This window comes from Epinephelus lanceolatus, chromosome 14, assembly GCF_041903045.1.
Source record: "Epinephelus lanceolatus isolate andai-2023 chromosome 14, ASM4190304v1, whole genome shotgun sequence".
Lineage (NCBI taxonomy): Eukaryota > Metazoa > Chordata > Actinopteri > Perciformes > Serranidae > Epinephelus > Epinephelus lanceolatus.
The window spans coordinates 1,400,001-1,416,153 of NC_135747.1; the positions used below are offsets into that span (position 1 = coordinate 1,400,001).

General features: G+C 40.7%; 1 protein-coding gene across 2 annotated transcripts in view; it reads left to right on the forward strand.

Annotated features, from left to right (window-relative positions):
• The window catches only part of wdr4 (WD repeat domain 4), a 48,086-nt gene extending 33,341 nt beyond the window's left edge, over positions 1 to 14,745 (forward strand). The window contains exons 10-11 of one of the 2 annotated variants that reach the window (XM_033617556.2): positions 8,797 to 8,866; positions 14,368 to 14,745. In XM_033617556.2, the coding sequence (XP_033473447.1) occupies positions 8,797 to 8,866; positions 14,368 to 14,558 (261 nt within the window). In that variant the 3' untranslated portion in view covers positions 14,559 to 14,745. The remainder of the gene's footprint in view (positions 1 to 8,796; positions 8,867 to 14,367) is intronic. The other variant, XM_078174267.1, reaches the window with a different exon arrangement.
• The last annotated feature ends 1,408 nt before the right edge of the window (positions 14,746 to 16,153 follow it).

Genomic DNA, 16,153 nt, shown 5'->3' on the forward strand with positions numbered 1-16,153 from the left:
AGCATAATGTTACAAACCTGGACTAGACGTAGATGAACTAGCTGTGCTAGGGCAGTCAAACCCTGTACATTTTTCTGTCTGAATATGATGCACTTTCGCAAGGTGTTTTGACACATTACTAGTGTTGCCGCCCTTACACGCAAAACATTTGTCACACTTGTGACAACGCGCTGTGTCTGCATCAACTCTTGTAATGTAAAGCCACACTTTTGACCGTTTGGCTCTCTCTGCTATCGTTATCTATCTAAAGGTAGGCTACGAGCTTGAGTTGGTGTATGCGCTGTCTTGTGTGTGTGTGTGTGTGTGTGTGTGTGTGTGAGAGAGACTGGAACAACAGCCCCGCCCCCCTGCTCTCCACTCACACACAGCAGGCAGCCAGGGTGAGTGAGACAGATCTCTCGTCTTCAGGGAGAATAGCGAAAATTATGATACAATGACGGATAATTGATGGAGTTGGTGAGATAAATATGCAAGATAAGGTTTATCATATAAAAAAAAAATAAAAAAAAATAAAACGTGACTGCTCCAGTACCGATAGCAGAACCGTTAAGGTCAGAGCTTATCAATACTGTGGTCTTAAAGAATGTAGCCCCAGGGCTCGTTCAGTACCAGGGTTCGGTACCCATCCCTAGTCTATGTCCAGCCAGGGGTGTTGTGTATGATGAGTTTTTTGCAACCATATGGGTATGTACTGAAGATGATTTGCAAGGTGGTAAAATCTAAAATTTGGAGCAGCTAGGCCTCCGCGGTCTTTAGGTTTCTGAAGGATGGATAGTTTTATTTGTGTTTTTTTATATTTCCAGTAGAATTTGGTTATGACAGAGTCTATTGTGTTAAACCAGCGTGGAGGATGAGTCGTGTCATAGAAAAAAGGTAGTTTATTTTTGGCATTATGGTCATTTTTATTACTGCTATTCTTCCGATCAGTGAGACTGGTAAGTTGTTCCAGCAAGTGAGGTCTTCTTCAATGCTTTTTTGTAATGGTATGTAGTTTAGAGAAAATAGCTCTGACAGCTTGGTGGAAACATTGATACCAAGGTATTTAATGTTGCCTGTTTTTATTGTCAGGGAGGCTTTTTTTGGATGCAGCATTCCAGTCTCCTTCACAGAGTGGAAGAATTTTGGATTTGGACCAGTTTATGGAGTAATCAGAAATTTTTGAGAATGTGGAAACGAGATTGTTGAGGGGTTTGGTAAGTACAGTAGGATATCGTCTGCATATAAACTAATCTTGTGGTGAAAATGATTTGTTTGTACACCAGTAATGTGAGGTTCAATGAATATTGCAAATAGTAATGGAGAGGACATCCTTGTCTTGTGCCCCGTTGTAGTAGAAAGCGTTGAGAGGTGATATTGTTATTTATAACTGAAGCGGACGGGGTGTTGTAAAGAGTTTTGATCCAGTGAGTGAACGACTCCCCAAAACCAAACTTCTCAATGGTAGTGAAGAGAAATGTCCAGTTGACTTAATTGAAGGCCTTTTCTGCGTCCAGTGATGTGATTATGGTGATGAGGTGATTTCTCTGGGATAGACTGATGAGGTTGAATAAACGACGCATATTGGTGGATGAGTGCCTGCCTTTTACGAATCCTGTTTGATCTGGATGAATTATTGTGGGTATAACTGTTTCTAATCTGTTAGCTAAAGCTTTGCTTATTATTTTTAAATCACAGTTGATCAGGCTTATTGGTCTGTAGCTGGAGGTGAGAGTTGGATCTTTATCAGGTTTGAGCAGAACTGAGATATGAGCTGAATTCGTGTGTGGGTATGGTTCCTGATTATTTGATTTCATTGACCATTCTATTGTAAAGGGGAGATATGAGGTGCCAGTGGTGTTTTATAAAATTCTATTGGGTAACCATCTGAACCGGGTGATTTGTTGTTGGGCATGGAGAAAATGGCTTTCCTGAGTTCTTCTGAGTTTAAGGGTCGGTCTAATATGGTTGCTTGTTCTTCTGTTATTTTTGGTAGTTCAATATTGTTGAGGAAGGAGTGGATGTCGGAGATATTTGTTACATTGTCTGAGCGGTAGAGAGTTTGATAGTAGTTACAAAATATTGTGTTTATTTCTTTTGGGTTGTATATTAAGTTTCCCTGTGGGTCTTGGATAGTTGTAATAACTGATTTTTCTTTGTTTCTTTTCAGTTGTTTCGCGAGAAATTTACTTGATTTTTCATTATGTTCAAAATAATTCAGTCTCGTTCTTTGCATGAGAAATTGAGTTTGCTGATGTATTATGTTATCAAGCTGTGTTTTAACTTTCTGTATTTCATTTTGAGTATGTTCGGTGGGGTTGCAGGATTGTTGAGAATGGAGATGTTTCAGTTTATGTTCCAGTTCTTGTTCCTTTTTCTTCTTGTGGGTGGAGTATGAGATGATATGGCCCCTGATGACTGCTTTTGTTGTTTCCCAAAGAACGGATGGAGGTAGGTTCTTGCACTATATCAAAGCTGATTGGGCCATGGTCTGAGATGATTATTGGATGAATTTCTGAGTTGTTAATTTGAGGTATAATAGAATTGCTTAGTAGAAAGTAGTCAATGCGGGAGTAACTTTTGTGAGGGGGTGAGTAGTAAGTGTATTCTTTATGAAGTGGGTTTTTGGTTCACCTACAATCGCTAAGTCCAAGGTCTTCCATATATTTTTTGATAATATCAGATTAGTGCCATGATCTGTGAGTGGTTCCAGGATTCGATCTGTCAAGATTTGGATTGAGGATTGTATTAAAATCTCCCCCTACTATAATTGCTGAATCAGAAAGATTATTGAGATGAGAGAATACTGTATGAAAAAAATGTGGGTTGTCTTCATTGGGTCCGTAAATATTTGCAATTGTTATTTTAATATTTCTGATGTGATAACAAAACGGCCATCTGGATCTGTGATTGTAGTTTCATTGTGATATGGGATATTTTTATTTATCAAGATAACAGTTCCTCGTTTTTTGGAGTTGTAAGAAGCAGAGAAGATTCGATCTATCCATTTGGTCTTAAGTTTTATATGTTCCGATGCTGTGAGATGTGTTTCCTGTAGTAGGCAGAAACTGGGTTTTATTTTAGCCAGGTGGTTTAGAACTTTAGTACGTTTTGCCGGCGACCCAATGCCCTGGATGTTCCAGCTGATGTACTTTAAGGATGACATTGAGAATGATATGGTTTGTTAATAATTAAATCTCTGCCAGTCCCCTCCTTTGCTTCCTGTGACATGTATCATATGTAAGCATATTATAGACATACATGCGCCCAAAAAATTTATACGAGAAGGGAAAACAGTTAACAAAAGCACGAAACAAGACATAGTTACACTAAAACACAAAAGAACAACAACAACAATTAGCACAATGAGTGAGTATGAGTGTGTGTCAGAGTGAGGGTGTGTGTGTGCTTGTGTAGGAATGAGTGTTCGCTTGTGCGTGCGTGCGCACGCGTGCGAGCGTGTCAAGTTAAAGTCGGAGAGAGAGAGATTAATCAAGGGTGAGCAAGAGAAACGAAGTTCGTTTGTTTTTTAAAGAAGGGGGGAGGGTGTAACGAGGAGTGAGATTTTTATGTATGCATCTTCATTGGAAAGAGTTTGAGTATTTAAGCTTACGTCCGCATGTCATATGAGCCAGGGTGTGATGGAGGAGTCCCGGAATAATTGTCCTTCTATGTACAGTTTGTCCACAACCAGGGTGGCCCGTTCACCCTTCTGCCTGCGCTGCTTGAGGATGGGGTACGGTATTTTACGTCTTTCAGTTATTTCCTTTGGGAACTGATAGTTCATCCCGAACACGGTTCCTTTCAGCTCCCTCCCTTTGCTTTTCACCAGTTCTTTTTGTTGGAAGTGTTCAAATTTTGCAATGATGGGACGGGGGTGTGATCTGGTGCGGGCTCCAAGGCGATGTATACGGTGAAATGTGATTTTGTTGACGGTGCCTGACGGGAGTTTGAGAGCGGACTGCATGAAGTTGCGTGTGTGTGTCGGGGTTATCTGTCGTGCTTTTGGGGATTCCTGAGAAAATGAGGTTGTCTCGCATGCTTCATGTTTGAATGCTCAGGACGGTTTCTTTCAGGGTTTTATTTTCTTTCTGGATTGTGGATATCTGGGAGGTGAGTAGCTCAACAGTGGTGTGTAATTGTGTATTGTCTGTTTGGAGATCGGTTATTTGGCTGTGTGTGAATTCAAGGCTGGATCTGAGGTCTTTTATTTCCTGACGAAGCATGTTGAGAACGTCCAGTTTTTTGTTTATGGATTCGAGTACACTGACCTGTATATCCATGGTTTGAAGATCATCGGTGTCGGTGGCTGAATCTTTATTTTTCCGTTTGTTTGGGTTGGGAGTGTGGTGAACCGGGCTGTTGTTTTCCATTGCAAGGCGGTAGGTCCTCAAGGTCCTCCACTCTGATCGGCATGCGGTATCTTCCTGTATGTTCTGGGTATGTTATTCCTTGATGATCGTGAACTTTTTGAAATGTTTTATGTTATTTTTGGTTGAAAAGGCAGGAGAGAAGTTGTAGTCTGATCTAGCAGCCGGGCGCCGCCATGATTCATCCAAATCTCGTCTCTGCGGTCTCGCGATCTCAGCGCATCTCACAGCCTCTCAGCGCCCCACAGCCTCTCAGCGCCCCCTTGAAACAAATGTTCATTGATGTCTTGTGGTGTTAACACAAGTGTGTGGAGTCTTGCTGCTATTTTAATTTCCTGTGTTAGCCATTTTAAAGATTTCTTGTGTTGATTTATTTTCTATTTAAGGGGCCAAAGCAGCCAAAGCAAACCAGCTGTTTTTTATTTAATGTTAATGTTCAAGTTTAAAGTGACTGACAACAAATATACATATATATATATATATATATATATATATATATATATATATATATATATATATATACATGTATATATGTATATACATGTATATATATACATGTATATATATACATGTATATATGTATATACATGTATATATACATGTATATATATACATGTATATATGTATATACATGTATATATATACATGTATATGTATGTATATGTATATATATATATATAACATGAAATGTTCCATGTTATAACCAGAGTTGGGTAAGGGTTACTTTAAAAGTAATCAAAGTACTTTAATGCGTTACTTTTTTTAAAGTAACCAGTTACTTTACTGCGTTAAGCCTACATTTTTTTGTCTCCAAAATTAAAGTTATGGACCACTTGCCCTTCACTGAGATCCAATTCTCCCATCACAGCCGTCACTTTGACCAGTAGAAACACAGAACGATCTGCTGCTGTAGACAACTGTATGACAACAACACCCCAGCGTTTTTAATATTTGCTCTAGGGATGTTACCACACAGAGTAAAAGGGGGAAATGATGGTGTGAAACAGCAGAGGCACTTTGTCAACCCTCAGAGTACATTGTCATTAGCATCAAGCTAGCAAACAATGTTACATTCTCATGGAGATGGACATAAAATAATAACATTAACAAATAGCGGCGGGGCTTTTACTCACCACAACTGCAGAGGCTCCCAGCTTCATTTGAAACAGACTACATTATAGACGGTCCGTTATTTATTAATCCCTCTGTGTTTTTATATTCTTACTTTTTATCCGCTCCCTTTGTCTTCATAAAGTTAACATATCGTGCCCTCATTTTAAGTTCAACAATTCCTGAATTTCTTTCAAATTAAAAGCTCCTTATAATCTCGGCTGAGAGAATCCCTCCATTTTCTAAATAGGCTTTTATTGTGAAACATTTGTAGGAACTTGGTTGTGGAGGATTCAGTAGCTTGAATGTTTATGTATGGCACTTCAAATGAAGCTCCTGCCATCTGCTGATGCTTTTAGGTGACTACAACAACATTTCAGCCGGCACATGAACAGACACAGTGACTCAGATGATCGTAAAAGTAATAAAAATAGGACAAGAATAACCCGATGACATCACACATGTCGTGAAAGACGACCGGGATAATTGGTGAGTACCATCGTGTAGTGTGTCATGTCTGTCGGCCAAGTCACAGCACGATTTTATGACTCCACAATCGTGTAGTGTGTACCAGGCATAATGCAAGTCCTCCTGAGTATGACCTGTCTGTCAGCGAGTCCTCCTCCACCTTTTTTTTTTTTAGACTCTACCGTAGACAATGGCAGCATTTCTTCTACCATGTAGCTAGCCACAAGCTTCATGACTTCTTTCGGACTGATAGGTTTAACGTTATCTCCGTTACTAGAACCAAAAGACAACTGTTGCTGTTTCGGAGCTGAAGGACCAGCATTCTAAAAGTAACAGAAGTAACTGATGGCTTGTTTGAAAATGTACTCAAGTATTTGATTACTCAAACAGCAATCTAATGCGTTAGGTTACTCGTTACTGCAAAAAGTAATCAAAGTACTCTAACGCGTTATACCCAACTCTGGTTATAACGTGATCACTTATCATGTGCATCCAAAAGCGAAAGCATCCAAAAAAATCCTGATTAACCCCCAAAACATCAGGTACTTTACTGTGCTATGTATTGATAAACCCTTGGCACTGTCTTGTCCTGTCTTGTTCTTGATATAACATGAAAATATCGTGTAAAAACGTGAAACACATCTTGTTATTACAAGAAACCTTTCAACTTATTACCTGATGCTGATCAGTGTTTTGTTTTTTTTCTGGCATGGCAGCAGCTTCATTGTGTAGCCCCTGGGTATATAGATATGCATTTGCAGTATATTATTTGATTTTAATGTGTTAAAACTGCATCTGCTGTCACAGAGGGAACAATGTGTTAGAAAGCTAATGAAAAAGAGAGTAAGCAGACCTTGATTTAATGGTCAATAACTTAGATAATATTTTTTGGGGCAATGGGGGGCGTGAGCAAGTAACAAAATGTGTAGCTCAGCGTGTGACATAAATAGTGTCGTGGGAGGGAAGCCGTGGCTGGGGGTCCATGTCATTGGTCCGACAGCCCATTGGTCCGACATCCCATTAGTCCGACGGTGCTGAATGGCTCCCGGCGGGCATATTTCTGCCTTCATGGTGCCCCACGAACGGCTCTGGGTCAGCTGGGAAAGGCTTGAGGCGAAGCAGGCTCACGGCTTATGTGTTTGCCATTTTCTTTTTCATTCATTTTAATATGGTCGGAACAATGGGATGTTGGACCGATGGGCAGTTCCCATGGCTGGTCAGTCCTTCGCCGATTCTCTCGTAAGTCGGCCTGTTCTTCCCCGTTCCCGTCATGACGGTTAATGGCCTCTTTGTGCACAAGGGCAAGGAGGGTGCGCAATTCTTTGTCTCCTCAGTTGCTCATCTTTACAGTGTCTGTCTGGTTTGCGTTTCCCTCTTGCTACTAGCTGCTTGCTAATTCCTGCTATCAGCTGTTTCCTATTTATCCACCGCCAGTGGCTCGCACGTGCGGCGTCATCAACAGCTCCTCCCACAAGTCATCCACTGCCTCTCCCGTTGCAGAAGGCCGCCTCGGTCTGTTTAAACTTAAAGAGTTCCGCCAATATAATTATCCTACGAGGTGGGAAATTGGGCACCTCGGATCAACTCGCCAATCTGGCTCTGTGTGTCTAAATGCTCGCAGCTTGCCGGCAAAACGGCCCAACATTCGAGGAAAATCTGGCAGTATAAAAGGGGCTTGGGACTGGATATCTGGCATGCTAGAAAACTGGAGAAGGCTGACACGACTGACAAACAGCATCAGCCAATGAGAGGCGGGATACGTCCTACGTCAGCACGCAGGAGGACGGAAGAAATGTGAGGAGAACAAGCCACAGGGTTGCCGCTTATTAGCCGCGACTTTGGGCTTGTTTCTAAAGTGAAGTTGCTTATTTGGGCATGCTCTCTAAATGTCACCTTCTCTATACATCCATCTAATAAGTTATTTGAACGCATGATAGTAGGCTATGTCGGACTGCAGTCGCTTCTTTTTGGCTTGTTTCCATAGCCCTGGTTGCTTGTTTCTCTCCCATGATCTGGCAACACTGAAAGCCGGCCAGCAAGCAACAACAACAACAATGGCGGCGTCCACAGGATCACGGGGAGCGCGTTGTGTTTGGACCCAGGATAATAAAGAATATTCATGCCTGTACGATGTGTCGTCTCCAAGTTAGGTGACGTCACCACATTATCTGGGCCTCTGTCGGCGAGGTTTCGGTGGAGAAATCTTGTGGTGTGCACACACAGGTTGTAACACAGTTGGCGAGACTCCCGCTGACAGAAACACACTTCGCCAGGTATGAACACTCAAAAGATTACGATAGTCTCCGCAACGCAAAATTGGGGTGAAAATCGTGTAATGTGAACTAGACTTAAGTCACATGATCACTCCATTAGATCTCCAAGCATCCCAATAAGGGCATGGCTCATCTCAGCTGTGCATGATTTAGTGATGATAATAATACACTGATGCTTTTCATTCACACTTAGATAATGCACTGATATGATTCTAATGATCTATTTTTATATTTCTATAGTATAAACTCGGTCCATCTGTTTGTGCATGTAAATAAAAGTTGAATTCATTTAAGTACTCTGAGCACAGATGGTAACATGTGGTTCACAGTGGGACGCCACACATTTGTGGTTGCCATGGTATCTACTATTGACTATGTTTTCATTAGTTTGCAGCCTATGTGAATCTGTTGTTTTTAAAAAGTTATTTTTAAAGAGTTTGGTACAGGAGCTGCTTTTGTGCCTCTATGATTGAATCATTCTGCGGTGGCGGAGACACCGAGGTGTACTGACAGGCCATTTGCTAGTGTGGTCGTCTTTATAATTCCATCTGTGTGTGTGCTGACTCTGCCTGACCTGTGTGCTCTCCTGCTCCGTCTAGTGTGATACTGAGAGCCCGGAAATGAACAGAGTGACTGCAGCCTTCAAGCCACATTGGGAGACGCTTGAGGGTGAGTCATCACGCACATACAAATGCGCGCGCACACACACACACACACACACACACACACACCCCTCAGTGCTTTCATGTGGCTTTTTACCCTCTTGTTGGTGCATCTCCTGCAACTTCCCTCTCTTATCCTCATGCCACTTCTAGCCTCTAGAAAACACAACCCGCAGTGTCACATGACCTCACAAGCCACCTCCATCAAACACCTTGTGCCGCTTACGCAGGCTAAGTTCTGCATGCAGGCCTTTTACTCATGATGATCTGTTTCATCAGTGACCTCTGTAATGATCCAACTAGTGCAGTGTGTATTAGGGCTGTCAAAAGCACCATGAAACTGATTTTGAATATTTTCGAATTAATTTAGTAGAGTTCAAATAATATTCGAATTTATTATTATTATTATTATTGTTGTTGTTGTTATTATTATTGTTATTATTATTATTATTTTATTTTTTACAAAAAAACCCCACCAAAAATAAGCTGCTTATTGCTGGCACAATATGAACGTGACACTCAGATGAAAACACCTGTTCTGACCTACCTACCTACCTACTTCAGTGCGCCTGTAGTTTTCTACCACAAGAGTGGATCCTGGTCGGCTCGTAGTGGTGTCTCATTCTGGTAACGTTTTATCTCTTCTTCAAAAAGGGTAGGCAGGGAGGCAGGTCACACATTGTGGACAGCGCAGTGGGTGATGTTGGCGCAGCGGGCTCCTCCGTCGGCGCCTCTCCCTCCGTCGCTGCGTCTCTCTCTGTTCGAAGTTGTATTTAACTGGGTTTCCACCGTAATGCGCTGTTGCCTGAGCGAAACAGAGTGGAAGTCGGTTAAGCTGACTCTCCACCAGTAGATGGCAGTATGAGTGGTTAAATGTATGCCTGGTTTGTCTCTTTGTGAACTGTTGCCTTATTTTCCAGGTTATTGATGCAGATGTATTTAATACTTTTAATTTAATTTGATATTTGATGTTTATGGTTTATTTACAACCTAGTTATAGATAGCATGTATTTACTTTTTATTGAGAACCACACGTAGGCCTACCTGTATGGAAGAATGAGCATGTGTTGATAGTGTGGCAGAAATGAAAATGAAAAATAAATGAAAAATGCAGACACATTTGGGTTGTTCTTTTTTTTTTAAAGATTTTTTTTTTGGCCATTTTGCCTTTAATGGACAGGACAGGTAAGTATGAAGGGGGGAGAGAGAGGGGGGATGACATGCAGCAAAGGGCCACAGGCTGGATTTGAACCCGGGCCGCTGCGGCAACAGCCTTGTACATGGGGCGCCTATGGCAAGCCGTTTTAACATTTAATCACTAAGTCCGACTATCCGGAATTACCATTATAGATAACTATAACGTCATTTTGACTAGTAGTAATGTCATTGTGACTAGTATGAATTTTAATTTAAGATATCTGTAACGTCATTCTGACTTGTCAAAACTGAATTACAGATATCTATAATGTCATTCTGACTAGTCAAAACTGAATTACAGATATCTATAACGTCATTCTGACTAGTCAAAACTGAATTACAGATATCTATAATGTCATTCTGACTAGTCAAAACTACAGTTACAGATATCTGTAATTCAGTTTTGACTAGTCAAAACTACAGTTACAGATATCTGTAATTCAGTTTTGACTAGTAAGATTCAAACTATTTTTGCCATTCATGTGTATGGGGTTTGTCATTATAGATATCTACAATTACATTATGACTATCTATAATTCCAGTTTGAGATATCTACAACGTCATTTTGACTAGTCATAATTCAGTTGCGGATATCTACAATGTCATTTTGACTAGTCATAATTCAGTTGCGGATATCTACAACGTCATTTTGACTAGTCATAATTCAGTTACAGATATCCATAACGTCATTTTGACTAGTCATAATTCAGTTACAGATATCTACAACGTCATTTTGACTAGTCATAATTCGAATTCAAGATATCTACAACGTCATTCTGACTATCTGAAACTCAATTCAATATATCTAGAAAGGACCATGTAGATATCTTCAATTGATGATAATTAAAGATATCTTGAACTTGAATTATGACTAGTCAAAATTAAATTGTAGATATCTCAAACTGGAATTACAGATATCCACAGTTCAGTTGCAGATATCCGCAATAACAATTGCAGATATCCACAGCTACATTGGAGATATCTATAATGACAAACCCCGTACACATGAATGGCAAAAATAGTTTGAATCTTACTAGTCAAAACTGAATTACAGATATCTGTAATTAGAGTTTTGACTAGGCAAAATCTAATTAGGGATATCTTGAATAAGAGTTTTGACTAGGCAAAATTATGTTGCAGATATCAGTAATGAATATCCAGTCTAGCGATTAAATGTTAAAATGGCTTGCCATAGGCGTCTGCTCTACCACTAAGACACTGACGCCCCACATTTGGGTTGTTCTTATGGGACACGATTTAGTGGATCACACAGCAACAGTGGACACAGCAACATAAGCTGGCAGCTCCACCCAGTCCGCTGTCGTCAGCCATCTTTGCCTTTGGGGCATGCGCGTTTGGAGGAATCACGGTTGATTACTTTCCCCTGTGATCTGCCTGTGACCTCAGTGACGTAATTTCAACACTTTTCTACACGTACCCACAAACTTGAATTAGTGTTCACAACACTTTGCACTCACAGCTTTTAGATTCATACTCACATAAAAACAATCCTAACCCGAACAATTTCACAAACTCACGTAGGCCTATATGACAGCAGAATTTTGTGAATTTTATTGACATACAAATGTTTAACATTACGAATACAAATGGTTAAAACTATGCACATATCTTTTTGATAGTTGTCTTACACCATATCTGACTCAGTTCAGTTTCAAAACACTAAATCAACCCGGCCCGAAGGTTCCAAATAAGGAATAATGAAACGAAAAGTAGCCCCCGGCTTTTGCCAACTCACAGGACCGTGTGTGAATGCCGTAACGCTCCGGCGTTGTTTCGGGCGTGGAGGCTCCGTAGGATCCCTTGATATCCGTGGCGGGGAATCTGAGGTGAGGCCGGTGGTCGGGTGGATGATATTCCAGGGAAGCGCACCTATTTTGCGGACTTTGAGTGGTGTAAAATGCCGTGGTAGGCCGAATACGCAGAGGACTTCTGGCTCATTTCTCACTCGCCGGCGACTCTCGCCATACTACCAGGAGCGGCATAATGTAGGGGCCGGTCTACCTGGACTCAGCTGATCGAGCCATCCCACTGGCCGATAGCACCGGCGGGTGTGTCTGGAGGTACCTCAGTGTCAAGAGGTGAGCAAGCCATCAGCTGACTGTCTTATTAAAAAAAATATATTTATAAAATATACAGGATCGCCACACTTTAGGCTATACATTGGAAAGCGGAGGCAACAGTGAACAACATAGATGAAAAACCTGGCCATTGTTGTTATTTTGATTCCTCCGATCTTTTATTACCCATTCCGACTTTGTAAAAATAACGTAATCGGCACCGATACCCGATCAGAGGACATCCCTAGTTTACGTGCAGCTGTACAGACTCTAATTAACGTACCCTAACATGTCGTTCATCGCGTCAGAATATAGAAAAATGGAACTGCTGGAACAGCCTGTGTCATTTTGCGTCTTGACATCATAGGTGGTGGACTTGTTGGATCTTGCGAGCTCAGCCTCCTAAAAATACATGATACAGACAGAATCTTATCAAAAGTTCCTAAAAATATTCTGAAAATGTATCTCTGATGTAATATTTTATATTCACAGGAAATGATCTGCTCAATATTCATCCAAATCACTGGTTTTAAACAATCTTCCTGCAATTATTGTGTGTATTATCTGGCTTAATTATATAGTTTATCAGTTGTTCTGTTCTGTTATTCTTAGGCTTTGAATATAATATGAAATATCCATAAAATATGTTACTTAGTCAGGTGTCATCCGTTTACTTAATGACAGAGAAGGGATCCCTGAAGGAAAAAGGTTGGGACCCAATGATCTACACCAACCATACGAGCAACCACAGACGCATTCAGCTGAGGGTCACAAGTTAACAAGGTTACTTGTTAAACCGAATCGCCATTTATGGCTGCAGACTATTACATGTGTTAACTTAGCTGGACTCAGGACACAATCAAGAATCCAACTGGAATCCTAAAGAAGTAGGATTCGTGTTTGTATAACAACTGTAATTTTGAGCTCTGAAGTATATTAGCCAGCAAGTCAACAACACAAAATGCAGACACAATTCCCTGTTGTAATGTTGGCTTGTTAAAGAGAGTAAGAGAGTGAATTTTTTGAAGTGGGGTTGTATGGGGTACTTGAATATAATCAGTATATTATATAGAGTAGATGTCAGTAAGCATGCCTCCAGTTTGTAGAAGCAGGCAGGAGTGTGACACAGAAGCTGAACAATGTCCATTCCAACAGGGAAGCCATTGACATCTTCAGTTCCAATTTACGCTCTCATGAAAGCCACCAGACTCCAGTGACCAAAAGAGTAACTTTAGCTTGCTGAACACAGGAGCTGCTGGTTTGTGTTCAACAATGTTAAATCACTGTTTTTCACAATGGAGTTTGGCTCTGAAGAAAGCAACACAATGGCTTCATTTTCCTGTTGGAATTCACTGTCTGACATTAAGTTAAAGCAGTGAAAATACTCTCAATATAACATACACTTAAATTGATATCGACAGCAGTAGATTTCTTAGCTTCCATGTCAGACTCCAGCCTGCTTCTCCAAACTCAAGGCATGATGACTGACATCCACTGTATATACTGACTATGGATAAGTATCTCATACAACCCCACTTCAAAAATCGGAACTACCCCTTTAATTGTAACTCAAGCCTCTGACACAGTGGTTTTGTGTCCTTGTCTTTGGGGAGAGAGGATTTCTGGTTTTAAGACACAAAACTTTGAGTCTATGTCATGGCATGTGACGTTCTGTACCTGACCACAGATAACATAGTCAGAAGCATCTAGTCACTTGTGTGCTTGTGATTCTTTGTCAGGGTTCTCCACCAAATATCTGTCTGGCCTCTGAATGTGAGGCTACTTGCTATTATCTTCTACACACTCAGTAACAGCAGATGGATCTGGAAATCAGTAACCAGTTGTCAAAGTCAATTTGTCGATTTGATTCATGATGCATGCATGATTTTTAGTGATTTATGCCCCTGTACAGCTTGAGAAGCTGTTGCACTCAGCCAAACCTCCGTTGCCAAACTGCGTGCACAACCTTACAGTCATTCCCCCTCTGGATATATCTAACAATTATCATGGTGCACAGCAGGATAACACAGTGCTTCTTAAAGACAAATGTAGATGAGAACAACACATGACCAGGAGGAATTTAAGAGTCACATATGACCTGAGGGTGAAGTTAAGTTTTTGGTGTATGTCCCCACCTCTCCTGTTTTTCATGTGCGTATGATGTCACAGATAATAATTTGGCTGTTGTTCCTGTCACCAACCTTTTCCTCCTCGCTGTTCTCTTACACCGCAGCCTCCACAAGGACCCACAACCGCTTAGAGCATCTGTACAAGGTGAGCTTTGACAACGTGACGGCATACCTGCAGAAGAAACAGCAGAGACTGGAGGAGCAGCAGCTGAAGAGGATGAAGGCACAGAAAGCAAACGACAACAAGAAGGCCAAGAAGGAGACGTCAGACGCTGTAACTCACTCATCTACCTGAACAGACACTTTGAAAAGAGAGCTATTGTTTCCTTTTTGTTTGATACTTTGAATGATGGATCTGAGTTGAATGTGAGTTTTTATGAAGCATGTGGAGAGTTTGTGCTTTAACACATGAAGATGGATTTTTATGTTTGGCTCATATTTCTGGCTGATTTTTTAAAATAAACGTTGCGGATAACATTAAACTGTGCCTTCTGTTTCCACCACCATCACTGAATCTAACATACTGTTTGTAAATGAGCACTATGTGCCCTCTCCTCACATTCACTGCTGCTCGTTACTCTGTACTTGTTACTTCCTGCTGTGCACTACAAAAACGTTTTTTAACATATTTCTGTCTCTCACACACAGAACTGATACAGCATGTCTGGGTTTGAAGAGTGTCTTTGATTTGCGTGAGAACCACGATATGATTGAGTCCTGGTTGTGAGAAGCAGCACATTGTAAAGTAGCTGCCTAGGAGAGGGCAGACGAAGAGTAGAGTGGAAGCCATCTGTGTGTTCCAATACCAAAACTACCAAACTGTATAGTATGCCAAAAAAATATTTAGCATGTCTCAATACAAAGTGTGTCAAATGCAGAATGCCAAAAATACCAGGATGTCCATCCAGTCACATTTTGCAGTATGAAAGCCAGCATGCTTTTCTGGCTATTCTGGCTATTCTGACCCACAATCCTCTGCACAGCAGAATATGTGTCACTTTGACTGGGCTCCAAACAAATGACAGCATGCTGACAGCTGAAAGAAGCCTAATGACACATGACAGCTAATTTAATTTACTGATGACCCGCGGAATAGAAAGTTACTGTAGAAATAACAATTGTTAAGATGAACAAAATAATCATAAACAACCGAAGGGGTGTAACTGACAATAATGTTCTTCTTGTTGTGAATGTAGTTTTTTAGAATCTGCAAAATATGCAGTTCTTAAAAGTTACCTCAGGATGAGTGAAACTGCAAAAATAAGTGTCATACTGGCTTGGGTGTCACCTGGGTCAGCAACTTCCCACAATTCATTGCAATACAGATGTGGCGGTGTAGTTTTTTTCAGTTGCCAACTTAAAAAACAAAACTTATGACTGTGTAAAATAGTTATTGATAGTTAGGCCTATTAAATGCTACTTGAATTGTCTTGGCCAGAAACTCAATCACATCATGATAGAGAAATCAAAATTCATTGTACTACTGCAGCCAAACAAGCCTGCGTAGTATAATAGGCTAGAAAATTGGCAGAGAAACAACTAAAGGTCATCTAATGTAAGTAATTTATTTGTTCATAGTCTGATCCTTATTTACAAACATTTCTGTTTGAGTGTGTAGCCTATGTTCAAGGTAGAAATGTACAAACATCATTTTGTTGAGTCACGAAAAAACCTGTACATGGGATTTATAACCTGTTCTCTGCAGTGACAGAGGAGCACATACTATTCATCAGCTTGCTTGAAGAATATAACAGTAGCAAACACCTTGTACATGACTAGTTACCATTTGAACATTTCTATTGCAACAGGTGAATCAGACTTGAGGCCTGTTTATCAGCAACTTGCAACTTGTCTCTGCCCTTCACAGACTCTAGGTGATGACAGTGAACA